General features: G+C 41.9%; 1 protein-coding gene across 6 annotated transcripts in view; it reads right to left on the reverse strand.

Annotated features, from left to right (window-relative positions):
- Nucleotides 1–2,676: 2,676 nt before the first annotated feature.
- Nucleotides 2,677–20,703, reverse strand: part of mast2 (microtubule associated serine/threonine kinase 2) — a 179,037-nt gene continuing 161,010 nt past the window's right edge. For all 6 annotated transcript variants that reach the window (XM_042513315.1, XM_042513331.1, XM_042513323.1 and 3 more), the window contains 15 exons: nucleotides 20,216–20,348; nucleotides 19,716–19,881; nucleotides 14,966–15,067; nucleotides 14,574–14,696; nucleotides 14,307–14,416; nucleotides 13,462–13,616; nucleotides 12,141–12,283; nucleotides 11,156–11,335; nucleotides 10,694–10,954; nucleotides 10,002–10,228; nucleotides 9,343–9,465; nucleotides 8,749–8,885; nucleotides 8,469–8,656; nucleotides 7,112–7,665; nucleotides 2,677–5,966 (listed from right to left, as the gene is read on the reverse strand). In XM_042513315.1, coding sequence (XP_042369249.1) covers nucleotides 4,392–5,966; nucleotides 7,112–7,665; nucleotides 8,469–8,656; nucleotides 8,749–8,885; nucleotides 9,343–9,465; nucleotides 10,002–10,228; nucleotides 10,694–10,954; nucleotides 11,156–11,335; nucleotides 12,141–12,283; nucleotides 13,462–13,616; nucleotides 14,307–14,416; nucleotides 14,574–14,696; nucleotides 14,966–15,067; nucleotides 19,716–19,881; nucleotides 20,216–20,348 — 4,177 coding nt within the window. In that variant the 3' untranslated portion in view covers nucleotides 2,677–4,391. The remainder of the gene's footprint in view (nucleotides 5,967–7,111; nucleotides 7,666–8,468; nucleotides 8,657–8,748; nucleotides 8,886–9,342; nucleotides 9,466–10,001; nucleotides 10,229–10,693; nucleotides 10,955–11,155; nucleotides 11,336–12,140; nucleotides 12,284–13,461; nucleotides 13,617–14,306; nucleotides 14,417–14,573; nucleotides 14,697–14,965; nucleotides 15,068–19,715; nucleotides 19,882–20,215; nucleotides 20,349–20,703) is intronic.

The raw sequence follows: 20,703 nt of genomic DNA on the forward strand, positions 1-20,703 counted from the left end.
TTTTATCCTAACTGAATCCACAACAGACACAAGATTTATTCAGATCCAAGAATTTCATCACTCTTAATTTAGGTTTAAACCAAAACCAGCCATCAAAGTCCAACTTGACTTTGTGTTGGGGCTATATTCAATTCAGAATAATGCCAGTTGATCTGATTTGGCTGTTCAATATGAATATGCAACAATTCCTTTTGTTTTCCATACAAAGATTAAAGTATGAATGGGCTCCGCGGGACATTTAATGTGGGAGGGGCACTGACGTAATAGAGCTAACGGCACTAACAACAGGTCGTAAACGTGAAACAAACTTTTTCGAAGCTTGACATCAAAAGAAACTATTATACTGAGTTTCTGTGAGCTGTAAACTCACCACTTCTAAGCAAACAGTCTCCCTCCTCTCCCTCGCTAGGCTGCTGCCTGCATGTCCGCAGTTTCTTGTATCAAAGAGTAGTGTGCAAGTCAAGAGCGCTAACTCCGCAGCAAAATCTGGGGACCATAACATCCCCAGAAGTACACTAAATGAAAAAAACGACTACTTGACCTGACGCAATCTCTGTCGACTAAGGTTCTGTGATTAATGATTCGAATCTCTGATTTTATTGTGCAGCCCTACTTGGTTTTCACTCAAATCTACAAACAAATCTTGCCTTTTGGGCTCAAAACTTTGTAAATGCTCAACTTTTTGTCTTTGCTTGCACTATAACTCCTTCAGAGCTCAGGAATCTGTCCGTGCTCCCTCTCAAATTTGACTTACAGACTGATTTCTGCTCTGTCAACCCTTTTTCAGGGTGACACTGCACTAAGAGGCAAGAAGATTGTGTTGTGTGTATGAAAAACATCCAATGTGGTCGGTTAATCCACAAAACTATTCAAGTCTGACGCCACCAAAGACAGAAGCAGTTTTAAACTCATTAATCATCAACATCCTGACCGTGTTATTGGCCAAAGCATACTGCAGATAAATCCTGCGAGGTCAACAAACGACGGGACGCTTTAAACACCTCTGATCGCTTCCACAGACACACCTGTTAACACACTTTTGTAGCCAGGAGGCAATCAGCGCAACAAGATGATTTTGACATGTGTTGCGCTCAATCGTCCACACGTCCTCCAACACAGGTGACCTCTTCACCACACAGCTATATACTAACACACCAAGTTATGATCAGGCGTCACCTAAACATTGGTAATTTTCCTAGCCTGTCAGAAGAGGTTTGATTGCTACAGGCAACAAGTTCCATTGACAAAAAAACCCACAAAAAACACAAAAATACAAATCAAGAACATGTAAACATAATACAGAGATTGACACAGTCAGTTTAACAGTGTCCTTTAAAGTGAGCCTCAAAGCTCTTAATTCAACTGAAATCAGTGAGCTCTGCTTTCTCTCCAACAGTGGCACAAGCCTGGTAAAGATACAAAACACTGAAGGAGGTTTAGTTCATCTTAAACTTGTGAGCAGAACATCCTGCTTCTCAGAAAATGTTCAAATGTATGACAGGAGTAGACTCACAACTGGGTTGGGCTTGGTGTGCCTTCAATGAAAGGTGATTTTCTTAAAAACCTCAACGAAACCAAACCAAAAAGAAACAAACGAAAAAAAAAAATCAGTTTCTTGTTTTCAAATGTACAGTAAGAATCAGGGAAAAGATTAGGACAACAGAAAAAAATTAAAGGTGGTATATCCAAAAAAAACCCCAAAACAAACCCAAAACAAAAACACAATGGATTGATTTTGACAGGCTAACTGCATTTTTGTTTTTAGCAATAGCAGAACGGAGCTCCAACCCAACGCACAGCAGTAAGCGGTCAAACATTTCAACCAGCTTTCTTTTAGTGATATTTTTTTTCAATTGAAAAAATGAGATCAAACTTTTGTGCAAAGCCTGACGCCCGACACAGACAACGTAAACAGCTCGGCCACAAACACAGGTAGCAGGGTGTCCAAGTTAATCCTAAAACACACACACGCAAACACACACTCAAGGTATAAAACAGATGCACAACAGAACTTTAAATATTCTCATATATATGTGTATATATATATGTGTGTGTGTGTGTGTGTGTGTGTGTGTGTATATATATATATATATATATATATATATACACACACACACAGATAACCATGCACAAATGAACAAATGCTCGATCCCTCACACACGCAAACATACAAATATACAAAGTAAAGTCTGATGACTTCACAGGATTAGAGGCAAAAAAACACAGCAAGTTGGTCCAGATACCAAATAAAACTACCACAGCCTTCAAAGGCTGAAGGGGCTAGGAATAACAAGGTGACGGTCCAACAGAACAGTGGTTCTAAATTATTAAGTCTGAGCGTGATGGTGAAGCTTTCTGAGGTGTGTGTGCAGGCGGCCAATAAAATCAGGTGTGTATCCAGTCCTTGGCTTCATTTCAGTATGTGTTTGGAACAAAAAGATTTGTAAAACGTGTCTCAATCTATAGGTCTTAGTAAAATCACATCTGATAGAAGCCAGAGCTATGACGAACATGTAATTGTGATAATGCTAATATGCTAGGGTTGAGTTTTGATAAAATTTTACTGGGTCTGAATCCAGTACGGAATCAGTTTTTTTCAATTAAAAAATTTTTAAAAAATGCATACATACCGAATGCATTTTGGTTCAGGTTTGAGCATTTGTAGAGAAAAATACAGTATTAGCAACAGTTACACACTATCATCTGCCACAGCAACACATGACAATGACTGTTAGCAATGCTCTTTGCTAGCAAAAATAATGAGCCGAAATTTAGAAGAGTTTTGTTAATATCAGAGCTTAGCAAACACGAGAATTCTCCAATCTGAAAGCAGATCCCTTACTGAAATCAAGCCCTATAGCATCTTAGCCAACAGTCACATGTTCAACTACAAGTTAAATTTTCCTACTTTCAATGCTTTCCATATGCTAAAACATCACCTTGAGAAGATCTTAAAGGTGGAACAGATCTAGAAACGTTTGCACACATCACAGGGTCTCCCATACAATCATTTATTTGTGGCAGCCTGCCATGATTGAAATATCTGCTGCCACAAATTGATTTTCTATTTTTGGAGCTGGACCATTAATTAGGAGCGCTGTTGAAATATATATAGCTTTTGGCTATTCATTGCAACGCACTCTCAGAGTGCAGAGCATGCTCTGGGCACAGACGGAGCAGCAGAACATCAGGCCCAATGAAAATGAACTTTAAGTGTTCATTCTGCTTGGTCTAAAAATCTGCATTTATTCGCAGCAGCTGTTTCTCTCATCCATCGATTTAAACAGCTATTAATAAACTGACAGATCAGTTATCCAACCCATGAGTCAAACTCTGCTGCTCACTGCTGCTGATGCAAAAACAGAACTCATACAGAGCTCCACCTGTGCTGCATTCACAGACCTGCAAAAACCTCTGGATTTAGAGAGGGGACGCAGAATGATACAGAAGCTACACTAAGATCGGTCCTGGCTTGTAGGCATGAATTCTTGGAACTAAAGATGGTTGCAGGGAACTGCACAGGTTGCATCGCCAGATTGAGGTTGAATCTGTATGTTGAGTTCTGTGCCTGAGTGCTGACATAATAAATCGGCACGCACACTATTCTTATCCAGCAATGACATTCCCAGGAATCTCCTTAAATCGCTGAACCATGCCTGCAATCCGTGCTCAGGGAATACATCTCACCCTTTACAGGTCTGCAGTGTTGGATCATGAGGGACTACAGCAGGAGGATGATTTAATTTGGCCTAGTTAGCTTGGTGCTGAGTGTACACTGACGGTGCAGATTTAGTCCTATTATAAACACTAATGCATTTACATAGATTGCTAAACATACGCTGCACTTTATTGCTGAGATACAATCTCCTTCCAGTCGTGATTGGGTAAACACTGTCAAGCAACGAAGGACAAGAGGAGGAAAAGATTGTTCAGTAAGGCACGTCCTGATCTATTTGAGGAACATGCAAGTAGGCTCTGCCAAACATCAAGGTGAAAAGTAATGAGGCAGCATAGGAACATCGGGAACAAGAAAAGTGTGTGTCTAAATTTTTTTATGTGCATGGACCACTGAGCTCTTTATTTCTAGCCCCGTACATGTTTGTAGAAAGAGAAAAACAAACACCAACTCCGCGTGGCATTTAGTCTGAAAGCAAGAACCAAAGAGTCATGACACCAAAAGAACATTAAGAGCACAGAACAGCTGGAATGGAACTAGGACTACCACATCTGTCTCTGCTTCTGAAAGATCTTCGTCTCTCTCTTTTGCTTTGAAAGTCAAACTCTGATTAGTGTGAAGTTACTAATAAGTTTTCTTTCACATGCAGTTTGTGTGAGTTCTAGCCAGCACTGAGTGGTGTGATCTGTACATTTTGTTCTTTGCTTCTTTTCTGCTACGTCTTCTTGCTGGTTGCTTTGTCTAGTTGCGAGGAGGCGGACATGGCGTTGGCAGTCGTCGTCTGAGGTTCGGACCTCTTGCGCTGTGGCTCAGATGTTGCAGAGGAGCTGGGGGGTGTGTTGAGGGCAGGCTGAGCGGCCGCTGCACCCAGCCGCTGTGCAGACGTAGCAGCATTCTCCCTGCCAGCAGACCCTGATGTAGGTCTCGCTGGGACATCTTTGCAGGATGACGGTGGCAGGATTGTAATGTCTTTCTGGACTGAGGGTTTGGCCAACCTTTGCGAGGTGGCTGGGGGGGCAACTTGCTCAGTTTTCTGTCTGGTTTGAGACTCTGAAGGGTGAGGTGACTGAGGGATTGGGAGCTGTTTTGAGGAAAATGAAAGAGGGGCAGTTGGTGGAACTTCTGGGGTGCCTCCTCTGGAAGGTTTCTGGTCCTTCTGGCTCTTGTCTGCAGCGGCGCTAAGTTTGACAGGCCCCAGAACGCTCTTAGCTACTGTTGCAAGCTGGGACACGACTTTGTCCACAGCACTCTCAGGAGCCAGAACTGGGGAGCAAGAACTGGAGCTGGAGCCAGAAGTGGACAGTGGTGTTGCACTCAGACTTGCAGCGGCAGCAGCACAAAGTCTCCGGTTGTCAGCCTCCTTCTTCTCCTTGGGGATGCCAGGAGAGGAGCAGGAGGTGCGGGGCGCCTCTTGGCTGTCAGTGGTTCGGCAGTCCGTGGTACTGGTGGTGGTTCTGGAGTCTGTGGTACTTGCAGTGGTTCTGCACTCTGTAGTGCTTGTAGTGATAGTGGTGGAGGGGATTGTGGTTCTAGGGCTGTCCAGGGTTTGGTCCTCAGCCCTGGGTTCTGATGGTGCAGTCTTCCCCCTTGGACTCTTCGAGTCTTGTGGAGGAGTTGGCTTGAGGAAGGTGTCCTTGCTGACTGAGATGAATGCACTGCCTGGAGTGGAGAAAGGAAGGGGGCCCTGAGTGGGTTTTGTGGTACCGCTCAGCTCCAGGACCTTCCTGTCTTGTCTTGCACTGTCTGCTGTAGATGAGGCCAACCTTGTGTCTTTCCCTCCCAAAGAGGAGGTGGTCTGAATGGTCTTAGTCTCTGTAACAGAGGGAGGGATGTGCGAGGGCGTTGGCCTGCCTACCTGCGAAGGCCCCGTGTGGGTGAATGTGGCATGAGGGGTGGAGGGGGAGAGGTAGAGGGAGGGCAGCGTGCCTCCGGGGCCTGTTCTCACAGTGGTGGGCCTCAGAAGGGGAGGCGGTGTGAAGGTCGTCCCCCTGCGTCCATCCTGGCTGTCTTCTGAGCCCTCATCTGTCTCGTCCTCAGATGAATCAACCTCATGGATGGCGTCTTGTTTCTGTAGCGATTCCCTCCGCTCGGCCCTGTCCTGCCGGATGGCGGACAGTTTGTCCTTCAGCTTGCTCTTCCCGGGGGCCAGGCCTAGCGAGCCAGATACTGAGCTGAGGGCGCTGTCCACTTCCTGACGCCCTAACTTCCTGGACGAGGAGGAGTGTTTCTGCAGGCTGCCCTTCTCCACACCGCGTCCTGCTGAGGACAGCAGACCCTCGCTGGCTGACTCCTGAAGGTGAGTGAAAAATAAAACACAATATATTTGACAGAATATAGACTGATACAGAAATCCTACAATGTGCACAGTTAAAGCTACTGGAAGTAACTTTCAAAAAAATCTCTTCATTATATCTTGCTGAAACTGTCATATACAGTATGCTATCATATAGTGACATCAAATATGATACAACTTTTGTTTTATTTTAAATGAAAGTTACCAACAGTAGCTTTCATAGATAAGGTGTTTATAACACCAAGATTCACCCTGGTAAAATAACAAATTAATTTGTGTACTTTTGGATTCAGAAAGAGAAATCCAAGAATAAGTGCACAAAGTAATTCAGTCCCACAGGGTTTCCCACACGTTTGTGGTTGCCTGCCACGATTACAACATCTGCCGCCACAAATAGATATTCTATTTTTTGGAACTGGAGCATTAGTAGGAGCACTGTTGGGATATATAAACCACTTGCGCATTCACTGCACCACACTCTTGGAGAACAGAGCATATTTTTGGGCACAGATGGAGCAGCAGAACATCATGTGCAGTTAAAGTGAAACTGTACTAATCATTCTGTTGGGTCTAAAAGCTTGCAATTACTCGTAGCAGCTGCTCCTCTCATCCATCAGTCTGATCTGATCAGGGTTGAACTGACCGACAGATCAATTATCCACCGTGCAAGTCACAAACTGCTGCTGAGGAAAAAAAGAATTCATGGACAGTTCTGCTTGTACTGTGTTCAAGGACCCACAAAAACCTCAGAAGGGGAAGGGACACAGAATGATACAGTGGGACAAACAGGAATTTAAGAGAGAAAAACAAACAAACAAACAAAATACAAGTTTGCTGTTGTCGTCACTTTTGTCTCAACATTAACATGGTTACATTAACATTTGGTGTAAGTTAAAATGTTTGTCTTAATTTATTCTGAATAAACAATCAAGCCTAAGTTTAATTTTTGTCTTAGATATGCAATGTGTTAGTACAACAGAAGTTTTCTATATCAAGAACCCCTGCTTTAACATCATCAAAAATGATCTCCAACAGATAAATCTGTTATAACCTGCTTTTAAATAGTCAAGGAACACGATCATAATATCTTTGAAGTGAAACTGTCATCACGTTGCAATCACTGGTGTGTGTCGAACTCATACCTGAAGGCTCTGTAGGCTCGGCTCTCGCTGCAGAATCTCCTTCTTAAACTCTGAATGTGAGATGTCCAAACTGTGTTTCCTGCTCCCTACAGCCGCTCCCACCGCCAGCTTCTTCTCCCCCACTGCTGCCACCCCAGAGGGAGATGAGGGGGGGTTAGACAGGGAGGAGGCCAGTTTCTCAGCCGACTGCACCCTCTTGAGGAGCGGGGACCGTGGAGGCTCTGCACTCTTGGGCCTGGAGATCTGCCTCACCAGGGGAGGAGAGGAGTGGAGCTTCACAGGGAACGACTGACCCACCGCGGACTGTCCCAGAGCGTGGCTGGGCAGAGGGGAGGGGGAGCGCTGTGGCGAGCTGCTCTGAGGGGTAGGTGAGGGTGTGCGGGCCAGAGGAGAGAGGGGGATGTTCCCGGCAGACTTGCGTCGGGGTGAGCGGTACTGCCGCTGCAGCTTGGGGGCGAGGCCGTGTAGGGAGCTGGGCCTGATGTGGCCGGAGCTCGCTGGGGAGTTTGGGACGCTGGAGCTGGGAGAGCTGCTCTGAGATGAGTTTCCACCAACTGAGGGGTAGAGAGGAAGCACATTAATAATATTTCAAGTTCATATATTGTTTATACTAGCAATTTCTTTTCTTTTTAGTTTTTTTATTTAAACAGGGGATAGCCATCATGCCATCACACTGATTGTCATGAATACATAGGAGAAGCAGTTTATCATTTTAGATACCACCAACTGGACCCACAGAAGACTTTCTTCATTAACTTCCCTATTACTTTCATTTGCTGTAATTCAGCTACTTTTGAGAAAGGTAACTAGTAACAGTAAATATTTAATAATTTTCTGCAACCTGCACAACACTGGACAATATGCATCATAGAGCTTAAAAGTGGATTAAAACATTGATCGCATTTCACCAGTTTTTCACTCCCACAAGGAAACACTGTTTTTCTGAGGCCCAAATCAAAAATTCTTGGCAAGCTTGCAAAAAAAAGAATAAATAAAAATTAAATAAAATATGGAAAATCAGTTTTTATGAGGAGTTGTTGTTTTGGGTCCAATTAATAATTGTTAAAATTAATAATTTGAACAATCATTGATTGGAGCCCTACTCTTAATCTTTATGAGTTCACAGATTTTACTATATGGCATATTTTCTTGAAGATGAAGACAAAACTATCTTTTAAAAAGAAAGAATCATTGTTTGCATGTTTCTCTCCTGGTGAGGAATACATACGGAATTTCATGTGCATTCAGATTTTCAAATATCACACTGAAGCGTGAGATAACTGTATCATCACACTGCTAATGTCAACTGCACATTGACAAGTTATTATTGCAGCACAAGTGAGCATCTGTCCCTGACCTGAGTGGGCAGAGTCTGGCGTGGACCTGTAGCCCTGTGTTGGGCTCCGTGGCGACAGGTTGTGTGTGGGCGAGCCGGGGCCGCTCTCCCCGGATGACAGAGAGCGGTTCAGGGAGGACAAACTGCGACTGGTGTGGAGGAGAGACGCCTGCTTGGTGATCTTCCTGAACAGAGACGTCCTCTTCTTACTGTGAGAGAAAACACAACTGTTCAATCAGTGAGTCCCTATAACAAGTAAGACACAGGGTGTTGTTTGATCCAACACAGGTGTGTGTCCCACCTGTCCTGTCCCTCCTTGGTCTTGGTCTTCTTGTTGCGCCTCGCCATCTTGGATTTGTGGCTTGTCTTTCGGGCGGGGCCGACCTTGATGGACGTGTTCTCAAAAGGGGTGGCGGAGATGGACACTTTGGCACCGCTCTGAGGGACAACAGACAAAGCATTAGAGATGTGGATTGTTGTATTATTTATGTCAGTTTCTGCTCACTTGGATAGAGGTGTTTATTTGGAAGTTAGATTTTTTATGTTAAATGAGTTTTACTTGTTTATTTGTGCTGAAATTTCACTACTTTTGGTGCAAGTGGAAACTTCTGTGAGTTACCAACAGATATTGAGATATATTAAACGATATTCACACAACAAATTAGGATGACTTCATATTATTTTCAAAATATAAAATAAAAAAATTAAAATAATTACAAAAAATGATGATAATAATAAATCAAATTTCAATGTGTTTAATAATAAATTACAGAAAAGACTCAAAACAAGAAAAAAACAAAAATTGAAAACAACCTTGGGTCTATATGTTGGTAATGTGCATTCAAGAACTGATTTTAGTTAAAAACATAGAATTAAATCAGCTCTGTGTTTGTACCTTCAGTATGAGCTCCACCACCTCTGTGTGAACCAGACCGTGAACGGGCTCTCCGTTGACGTGGGTGATCAGGTCCCCTTCCCTCAGTCCTGCATCATGGGCCGGCCCGCCTTCCTCCACATGCTGAGGGCGAGCAGAGAGAGAGAGAGAGAGATGGTCAGAGGAAAGATGGAAAGGATAGAAAGGTTGAAAAAAGAGGTAGAGAAAGGAGGATGAAAGGAAGTCAGATATATTTGAGAACTATAGTTTGAGTCTGTTCTCCTGTTGTTTACTGCCATCTTCTGTCAACAACAAGAATCCCAATTCACATGCACTAACATAAAGTTAACATATGGGTCATTTCTTTTTAAGCTGCTCATTGCCTTTTTTCTCCCATGTTTTATAAAAAAAACCCAAAAAACCCCAAATTTGCTCAAGTTTCAAAGGGCTAAGTCAAGTGAGCCTGACATCTGTACTCATTTTAATACATTCATGACAAGCTGGTTCACAAAATATTTAATCTTCCTGTGATCTCTCTACTGCCAGAAACTCTAATTCAGGCCAAAAAAAGGAATAAAATAATCATCAAGATGTTGCTGAGCTTGGTAACTCTAACCTTTTAAACAATCCCAATAAACATAGTGCGTTTCTGTCAGCATCAGTGTCTCTGTGGGACTCACCCAGACCATGTGGTGCACCGTGTAGATGTCAGAGTCCCCCATGTAGACCCGGATGGCCCTCAGGGTGAAGCCATACTTTTTGCCCGCTCTGTGGATCACAATGGCTGGCTTGACGTTGCTCACAGCCGGGGACAGATCTCGACTCGGAGAGGAGTCCCGTGATGACGGATTGGACGACAGTGAGTGGGGCGACATTGGGCTGGCCAATGGCGAGGCTCCATGGTGGTCTAAGAACAGAAAGATAACGGTCATTTTGATTCAAAGATCCTTTAACTGACTTGATCTGTTTCATTCCTGATTTATTCTTTATATTTTCTGCAATAAATCATCATTATACTGTAAGGCCATGATACACAACTCATGACCTGCGCGACAAATCTGGCCCTTGATAGGGTGCTGAGTGGCCACCTAACAATTTTGTAATTTACAATAAAAATGAAGTGTATATCCAAAAAATGTCCTAAAATCCTACAAATGTCCCAAAATCCTAGAAATGTTCTAAAATCCCAGAAATGTCCTGAATTTCCAGAAATGTCCTAAATATGTGCTGTTCTGCTGTAAAGAAATCACATCTAATCAGCTCATCAGATCCACAAGATTTATGCCATGTATTTTGCAAATAAACATTAAATGTGATCCTGGCACTAGCCTTCAGCAGCAGTATCTTCACCCTCCCAAGCTGGCGCACTCACCTGCAGGGATCATCAGTGACAGAGTGGTGGCAGACGCTGACTTGATGACCTTGTTAAGCGGCCTGGAGCTTGGCGTTGCCGCGTGTTTGTCTGCATCTCCAGACAGCAGCCGATGGCGAGCTCTGCGAGCCGCCAGGTCGCTGATGGCTCTTGGAGTGGATGGAGAGTCGCTGTCTACTGCACTTTTAGCAGCTCCACCTGAAGCACCATTACTGCCATTACCTCTGTGACCACGATCACACACGTCACCTGAACTACCCGCTGCAGGAAAAAGGAGGGGTGAGAAAGGAAGTTCAAATAGTTCTCATGTTCTCAGTTTCTTCCTAAGACTTTTTCAGGCAAAATGTAGAGAAAATTAAGACGTAGCTTTAGACAAATCTTCAAATATTTTTCAGTTGATTAAAAGTGGAAAAATTTGTAGCTTTGTCTCCATGTGACTCCTCAGTGTGTTTTTGTACTGACGTGTGAGCGTGGCCTTGCTTAGCTGACTGGAGGAGGAGCTCGGCGTGGTGGGAGACTCGTCCAGCTTCAACTCTCTCTCCACTGGGAGCTCTGGGATGGCGAGGGGCAGCTCGTCACACCGGGGGCCCCTCACTGCACTCGGACCCAACAGACTGGGGCTCTTACGACTTCCGGCAGCACCTGAGAAACCAACAACACAGAGTCAGAGATTGTGTTCCAGCTTACTATCTTCAGTTTTTCATTCTCAACGGGAATCTAAAAATTTATTGGCAATCACTTCAGGGGGTTCCTCACCTTTCTAAGCTCCATGTATTTATATTTTGGAAGATATTAAAGAGATAGTTAGCCAAAAAATGAAAATTCTGTCATTATCTATTGGCCCTCATGCCAGTGGAAAGTCTGATGCAGTTTTATAGTCCACAAAACATTGCCTGAGTTTCACAGGGAAAAATACACAATAAACCACAAAAAGTCTCCATAATGCTCATCCGAAGTAATCCAAGTAATCCTAACCCTAACCCTAACCCAAATCCATCCTGAAACTCTGACATGCCAAGCAGTTTTGAAAAATGTCACTGGCACCGCAAGCTCTTATGTGAGTGCATATGTGAATGTGGCTCCCACATTAGGAGCTACAGGCTACAACAAGGCTAAAAACATGACGCCAGTGACGTTTTTCAAACCAACATGGCACATCTTTGCACGTTTTCAGCATGAGGGGGACTAACGACTGAATTTTCCTTCATGGGTGAACTATCCCTTTAAGCAGAGCAAGGATGGCACAACATCATCTACTTCCAGTGTGCATGGAGAAGTCAAAACTCTAGCCACAATTACACACTTTTTTTCATACCACCTTCATAAAGCAGCCTCAATGACTTCCTTTATTCTGACCACTCTTTCTGGGACACTGTGAAGGACAGTTTCCTACTGACAGCTACTAACCACAGGCCATCACAACATCCTTCCTGTGTTTTACCCTGACCTTGGCCTCCCTCTTCCTCTGAGGAGATGGCGAAGCGGGGCATCTCGATGATGGCTGAGCAGCAGCGTCTCCGGACGGTCAGCGGTGGGCTGGAGTCGCTCTCTGTATGGGACGACTCCGAGACAGACAGACGTTTCCGCAGGCTGGGGAGGTAAAGAGGAAATAAAAAAACATGTAAAAGTCTAAACACAGCAGACCAACACACAACAGAATACCACACAAAACTGAGATACCCTGTACCATAGCTATGAAAAATACTTATTTCTGATTGGCTGCTAGGTGTCTGTAATACGACTTAAAGTATTTATGACTTATGATGCTCATTTTCAGATTCATACGTGCATTTTGGGCTTTCTACTAGACCATGTTTTCATACTGTAATGCGAAAAAACACTTGATTTTCCTCTTACTGTCTGCTGGAACCCCTGTATCCCCCCTCTGTCTGAAATGCTCCTTTTTAGTGCTTGTCTTTATTTAAAACTTCAGGACAGTCATAGGTTTTTCCTACATTCATTTACCTCATTATTTGAAACTTTGGCCACATTTAATATGAATATCTGACATTGTAAAATTATGACAGAAGACAAGGAGCAGCACAACAGCTACCCTTTAACTGCAGGTTACAGTAACTATGGTGAAGTCAATCTAACCATGAGTTACCCCATTGAAACCTGAGCAAATAGGCTTGATTTCTTTCAAAAACATGGAAAGAAAGCGATTAGCAACAAAAAAGAACTGACCTAACAATGAAAACGAAATCAGCAAAGAGAAAATTACCTGAAAATTAATTAAACAAAGAATACATTAAAAAACAACAACACAGAAAGTTCTAAATTTACTAATTTTCTTTTTTTTTTTTTTTTTTTTTTTTTTTACAATTTTTAAAACATTTCTTGCCATGTTTTTAAAAACATTTCTTGCCATGTTGGTTATTGCCTGTTTTTAAATCAAACAAGTCACACCAATTTGCTCAGGGCTCAAAGATTTGAATATTGTGAAAGATGTCAGAAAACAGCACAAAGAAAGTTATTTCACTAAAGGTTTCAAAGGGTTAAACTGAACTACAACGGAGATTTTAAAGAAGCCCCTCTCTGTCCATGTTACCAAAGTCAGAATGGACTCGTTCCTATAAAGAAAAGTCATAAGATCATATATGCACTTGAAGAAGAAAACAAGTTCAATGAAGTCTCTGACATAACAGCTAGTATGAATCAATGAAAAACTTAAACTTAAAATAATAAAGAATAAAGACATGTTTTTAACAGGGACAAGTCCAGACATGGTCAAGGCTGTGTGGTTCTTAAGGAGGTAAAGAACTCACATCTCTGGAGATCCCACCAGCCAGGAGCGATCTCTGGACTTGAGTCCGCTCAGGCTGTCGATGCGATCTCCTCCCTCCTCACTGAGGCTGCGTTTGGTGGGAGGAGGAGTCCTCTTCTCCTCATGCAGAGACAGACGCTCCATACTGCTGTACACCTGCACACAACATGTCATATTTGTTACAATATTTCATACTGAAGTCATTCAAAGACCAAATACCAAGTCTTTAAAGTGACATTTGTGGATCGGTGACTCCGTGTTTAAGACCAAATATTCCAGACGGTAAATTAGTCAAATTGTCATATGAATGTGGTTAGGGTATTCTGTTCTGTGACACATATTCAGAGTTGAATCATATTATTTAATATGTAGATACAATATTTAAACCCTGTTCGACCCTGAAAATCCTGCAAAACTGTGACTAAAAACTATCTAATCTATCTAAAACTATACAAATAGTGACAGAAAACCATGAAATGCATTTACCAGATTTGTTTTACTCAGAAATTCATGAACAAATGAAAGTTATCAATTATATTTATTCATAAAAATAACATTAAAAAAATCTAAAGTGCAGGACCCAGTGCTGGATCACTTTTTTGAAATCACTTTATAATGTCTGAACAAATAAGTTCAGTTGTCAAAACTAGCTTCTTTCAAAGACTCTTAGCCGATCTTGAGGAAGTGATACAGAGTTTTATTTACAGATGAAATAACAGACTGATATAATAAAAGATATTTTTTCAATAGCTCACATCTTGGGAGTTTAGAAACAGCTTGATTTATTTATTAAGTCATCAGTGAATAATTTGGATGTAAGAGCTGTGTGAGTGTGTTCGTGGGTACCTTGCTGAAGCGAGGTGAGCAGGAGGAAAACTGTCGAATCTCCACATGTTCGTCATCATTGGTGTCATCCTCCTCCTCTGAGTCCACGTGGTGGTAGCGGTCGGAGCGAGCTGAGAGACACACACACACACACACACACACACACGCACACGCACACGCACGCACGCACGCACGCACGCACACACAGTGGTTAGGTTGTGTTGATGTCAGTGTGAGGTTTGATGTTTCAGAGAGGGAGATGTCTGGATGAAGCAGTCAGAAGCGTACTGTCAAAGTAGCTGGTGTCGTCCTCAGACTCCAGCTGGGGAATGAACTCGGCCTTCTGCCTCAGCAGGCTGTTCCAGTCCAGCTCTGTGAAGAACGGGTGCTGCTTCACCTCAAAGGCACTTCCTGTGGAGATGAAGGGGAGACGGAGAGAGGGCAGAGAGGGTGGAGGAGAAAAATTCAAGAGAAAGAGGAAACAGAGTGAGACAGATGAGAACACACTTTGGCAGCTACAGAATCAGACTTGACCAGCTTTGAGCCAAACACCTGTTTCTTTTGAGCTTCTGAGGGTAAAAAACGAAAAGTCAACTAAGTTTCCTGGAAAAAACTTTTCAGTAATGTTTACTGTAACGTGTGTTTGTGTGTGTTTGTGTGTGTGTGTGTGTATGTGTTACCTGTGCCCAGTCTCTCCAGAGGATTCTGTCTCAGCAGTTTGGAGATGAGGTCCTGAGCCTCCTGAGGCAGAGCTTCGTCCTCCTCCGGCCAGATGATCTCATCTAAAACACACACAGTAAACACACGGATATTTGGGGACACACCAAGCATTGTAGTTATCTTTATCAGTGAGAATACAAGTACGAAATAATCCAGAGGAACGCCAATTGTCTAACTTTCAGGGTTGTTACACATTTTCATGTTTTTTTCACTTTTCCGTGACTAGCATGCGCTTCACTGTGTCTGCAGTGCTTCCCAGCCTGGTTACGGTACTTTTCCACAAATACACACACACACACAAGTCTTGCTTCCCATAACAAATGTCGCCACAGTACGTCACACACACTGAAAAATCTGTCAAGTTAATTTTACTTTAAGGAGATAAAGATGTAAAGTGAGCACAAATTAAGAAAAATAGTTATATTTATTTTCTTCAGTTTTCAAGATTATTTTAAGCAAGATCAGCTTTTTACATTTTACTGTGTACAACCTGTCTCAAAGGGGAAGTCTCGGTCTGTATTAGTCATGGAAACCGAAAACTGTGCAAATTTTCCATTAAATTTTCCGGAATTTATATTGCACGTCTTTTGGTTACACTGATATGAATCACAATGTCAATGCTGAAATGACATTGAGGAGCCCGAAATCAATGTATATTAAAGCGTCATATCAACAATTTTGTTACAGAAAAAATGTGCAAACGTGTTACATAAAGTGGAAGGTTAAGTTTGGAAGACTACTGTTTAACAACATTTTTTTAAAAAATGTTTTCAATGATATTCACTAATTCCATTACTTTTCCAGGCCTGGAAAATGAGATTGTGAATTTCCATGACTTTTTTGAGTTTTTATATAATTTTGGGAACTCTGAACTTTTGTCAGCCCTATTTGAGAGCTAAAAATGTTCATGTTTTCCTGTTTCCCTAGACCTTTCACTCATGCCAAAAAAAAAACATATCAGTGATTGGTAATATTGGTGGGAATTGCTTAGGAAAGCATGTTTACTCTACCGTAATACATTTAAGCGCAAAGATTTTGTGGTTTTAGCCATCATACCTGCTTCAACCCTCTCTTTTACAAGAGAGCTGCCGAAAAAAAAACATGTAAGAAGGCTTTTAGAGAGCTGTAAGACCACACATAATTAATTCACAACAATATCATATAGCAAAACAACAACATTCCTCATAAAACATGTTTTGAATGTGGTGCCTGGTAATCTGATATTCAGGCAGTTTCCTCACTCCACTGCAGTATTTTAACTTACTAAGAATTAAAGGACTTTGAGCCCTGTGTCAAAAATCGGTTGTGCATGGTCTAAAGAGCATAGAGCAAGTGCATTTAGGCTGTTCCCAACTCCACTTTTCTAGTCAAATGGCACATAATCAGGGTGAAAAACAAGGTGCAGAGATCAAAAGGGTTGTATTTCGTCCTTTAAAAAATCATAGGTGTGTTTTGAGCGCAACATAATTTTAACCAAACAGAGTCATCTCTCATTCCCTTTGAAAGCCAGGTGTGTCTACACCTGGTGCACTGCTATTTACATGGCTGATAAGGCAAACTGGAGCACTTTTCTGCTGAGCAATACAGGAAGAACTGATGTAACTGCAGCAAATATTTGGGGCATTTATGAAGCCAAACTTGACAGTGTTGTTATAAACTTGACAGTAGAAACAGAATTAAACATTTAGCTTCTGAAATGATGAAGTTTAGTGTGTTATGTGATGGGGAGTCAGACAGCAGCTCTGCTCTCTGCTATGTTCACATTTTACAGAATATCATTCATATTTTTTCTCATTAATGATGTATTATTTTACCCACCAGCAACCCATTCTGTGTCCCTGTGTGTGTAACAAACAGAGTGCACACACTCCTGTGTTTGTAATAAATAGAGTGCACACATGTTGTGAACCTGTCTATGTATGGGCAGCAGGTCAATAAAGCATCATTCTCACTTAAGAGCAGATTCTTTTTTAGGCCAATGGCACAACTGCTTTCTGCTGCCTCAGAGTTGCACTATGCCAACAAAGCGCCTGACCACACCTCATTTTAAGACCCACACGCTTACAGATTCACAGCTGGGCCCAAGTACATTTGCTACTTACACAAGGCCATGAATCTGTATCGGTCTGAAACTAACAATGAAGATTGTGCTGTACTGTTCGCCACTTTGTGCTCGATGTAAGCTACATGTTCTCACCCCAAGTCGTCACATGTTGTCGCTTTGCAGTGAGCTTCCGCATCTACATATTATGTTTTAGATGTCCTGTGTCTGGTGTTTACGTTCTGGGATGCCGCTACTGTGATATCAACAAATGCACGTGTGGGATGACACCACATGTGGTTATGCTTAGGTAACAGGGAAGGAGGCACATGGTAAGGTGACAATAGGCAAACAACAGACTGCCCCATGAAATTCCTTGGCTTGTTGACCCCCGCCCCCCTTCCCTACTGCCTGTCCTATAGGCGCCCTCATGCCCCTTATATAACATCATTACTGGCAGTGTTTCACCCAGACGCCATCCTGCTACGTTTCATGCAGACACGGCAGGAGCTGTCCAACCGCATTCTCAAGTGACGCCACACATCCATGAATCATACAGACGAGGCAGGTGCTGTACGGCTGTCTGCCGGCGTATAACACTGCATCAGGTTCTGTCTGGCCGCGTTCTCACCTGACGCCATCCAGCAGTGTTTAATGCGCACACAAAAGATGCCCTTTGGCGTGGCAAACTTAGGCCCAAAGCACTGTCAAAGCTGTGCTATTTAACAAGTTTGGAGTGAGAACAGACTGGTGTAAGACAGAGCCCACAGGTGTTACTTATACTACTTTATCTGCAGTTTTCATTGCTAATATCTGGAAACATCGCGTTATAGCGAAAGCCAGAAAGCACATGAAAATATAAGATAGTAGAAGACAAAAAGCCAACAGTTCATCCAAAATTATACTTTTGGTATTTCTTTTATTGCAGGCTACCAGTAGCTTCTATGTTTCAGAAATCTCATGTTTTTATCTTACTGCCTTCTTAACACATGTTCAACTTGTCAACAATTTGTTTTTTCTCTCTATAAAATGATCTTGTCTCTGTAGTTTCTCTTTATTGTTTCTGCATGATCCAATTTTTCAAACTGCAGTTCCACAGACTGCACCCCAGAGTTCTGCCCTACACAATAGACCTCAAACAGCCAGCAGGCAGATAAACACACAGAACATATTCGAGGCACACTGAGGACCTCAGTTCTTTATCATCACAGTGCATCAATATGGAGAGACAGACAGTCATAAAAGAGACATGCAGGATCAATACAGGTTTATGATCATTGACTTGCCCTTTCATCAAAGGGAATTCAAAGGAGAAAAGAACGCAGAGGAGAAATCACTATTGATTTTATTCCCTGTAAGTCAGCTCTGTGCTTCTCTGCTGCGGAGCAACAGCTTTATCTGTCCATTTCTGATGATTTCATCAAGTCAGCCTGCAAGGCTCAACATGAAACATTCACAATGAAATACAGAAATACTGTAACAACACCTCCACTGCAGAGCAGGAGCTAAACAACATCCATTTTTAAGTATTTGATCCATGTTATAAAAATATATGTACCTTTGCCCAAGGTTTTCTTCTGTATAACAGTATGTTCTGAACACAGTTACTAAATGTTTAAATACTGCAGTCATTCAGACAAATCTTTCTGGGACTTCTTTTAATATTTCTGCCTACCATGTGTCTTTGTCATGTAAATAAATGATTTACTGGATGTACAATGGACAAAGTTTTTATATACTCTGTTTCCTGTTTTGACCTAAAATACAGAAACTGTGATTATAAAGGGCAATTTTGGTCCATTTAACCTATTTTAATCTTACAAATAAGTAAGTAAAAAAAGCTGATGACATTTTTGGCTTGTGAGCCCTTGAATTGAAGGTGCAACATCTACACCTTTCCAGCAAGTAATTTCTCTTTTGTGGCTATTTGATTTAAAAAATTGGAGTTGTTGGACAACACTTGGAAAAAACCCCAAAGATTTGAGAAAGTTACCCGGAATTATGTGCAACTTTGTGTTACAGTCTGTTTATATGAAAAGTGCTATACAAATAAAGTCTGATTGATTGATTGACTACATGCAGACCTCGGGGGATGTGCATGCCACAACCTTGTGCAGACTACAGACCGATATATTGCTGGACAATTTGCCAAAAATGCCAAGAACAATAAAAAATTCAGCTTTTCAACAACACGTTTTTTAGCAGCTGTGAAAAAATGAAAAATATTGCTATTTTTCTCTCATTTAAGCTGCAATTTCATCTTCAACCACAATGCGAGTTGCAATGGCAGAGTGGCGCTGTCCATGTTTTCACTCACTGACTTCAGGAGCAGAAGAAGAAGCAATTCAACATTATTCATGAAATATTTTTATATAAAACAGGTATGGGCTGTGGGATTTATTGGGCAACCCATCAAGGAGAAAAATGGATGCAGACAGACAGACGGATGGAATCAGTTTTCTTGATTTTATAATAGGATGTCTAGCCATTTCTCTCTTTTTTTTGAGTTTAGATTCTCTCCCGCGTCTCTCTTTTTATTTCAGATATTTGCTTTATTTTACTGTTTCATGGTTCCATTTAGCCATATAGGAGTCTGTTAAGCTGCTTCTGATGAACACCCAAACTTTTTCTGCTTCACAAACTGACCGTCTGTCAGCACCGCTACTTACCACTGATGACCTGACCAAACAGCTCCTCTGGTGTGTCTCCGAAGAAAGGAGCGCAGCCCACCAGGAACTCATACAGGATGACTCCCATCGCCCACCAGTCCACCGGCTTCCCGTAGCCCTGACGCAGAATCACCTCTGGGGCAATGTACTCTGGAGTGCCACACACCTGAGGAGGCATTAACGTACATGAAAAGTAAGGCAAACTCACCCAGTCCCCAAGAAAATCACAACATATTTATATTATTATATCATTGTAATTTTCCTACAGAAAAATTAGGAACTGGAAGAATACTTTTCAATTGTACCAATCACAGCAGGGAAAAACGTTACAAAGCTGTTCTTAACTTTCTGACAAACTGAATGAGACTTTCTAACAGTTGCACTTTTGCAGTTTTTAATATTGTTGAAAAAAAAAGTCTACTGTTTTACAGACGCTGCTGCATATTTAATCCTTTCAGCAACATAGAAAACAAAAACAAACTGAAGACGGGAGCTGGTACCTGTTTATCGAGGAACTCTCTGGTGTCTTTCTCTATGTGTCCTTCATACAGGTTTGTGGTCAGACTCATCAAACCGATCTTTGAGAGACCAAAGTCTGTCAGCTTAATGTGTCCCATGGAAGTGATGAGAAGACTGCAGGAAAGAAAAACTAAAGTTTGTACTGCTTCTTAATCTTTTTGCAAAATGTACCTTTAAGAAAACCCTTAACTGAGACATCCCTTTGAAACCTGAGCAAAGTGATTAAGCGAATAGAAAATAGCATTAAAAAAGTAAAACCTTATATGAAAATGACAAAAAAAAAGCAAAATTAAGTACAGTAAAAAATAAAAACCAAACCAAAAAAACGATGCCAAAAAATACATGTTTACCTACTTTCTGTAGCATACTTTAAAATACATAATTAGAATGACTATAAATATAATTGGACATTTGTCCCTTGTTTTTTTGATAATTTTTTTATACCCCCCCCCCTTTTTAAAACTAATTT

The sequence above is a fragment of the Plectropomus leopardus genome, chromosome 3, assembly GCF_008729295.1.
Source record: "Plectropomus leopardus isolate mb chromosome 3, YSFRI_Pleo_2.0, whole genome shotgun sequence".
Lineage (NCBI taxonomy): Eukaryota > Metazoa > Chordata > Actinopteri > Perciformes > Serranidae > Plectropomus > Plectropomus leopardus.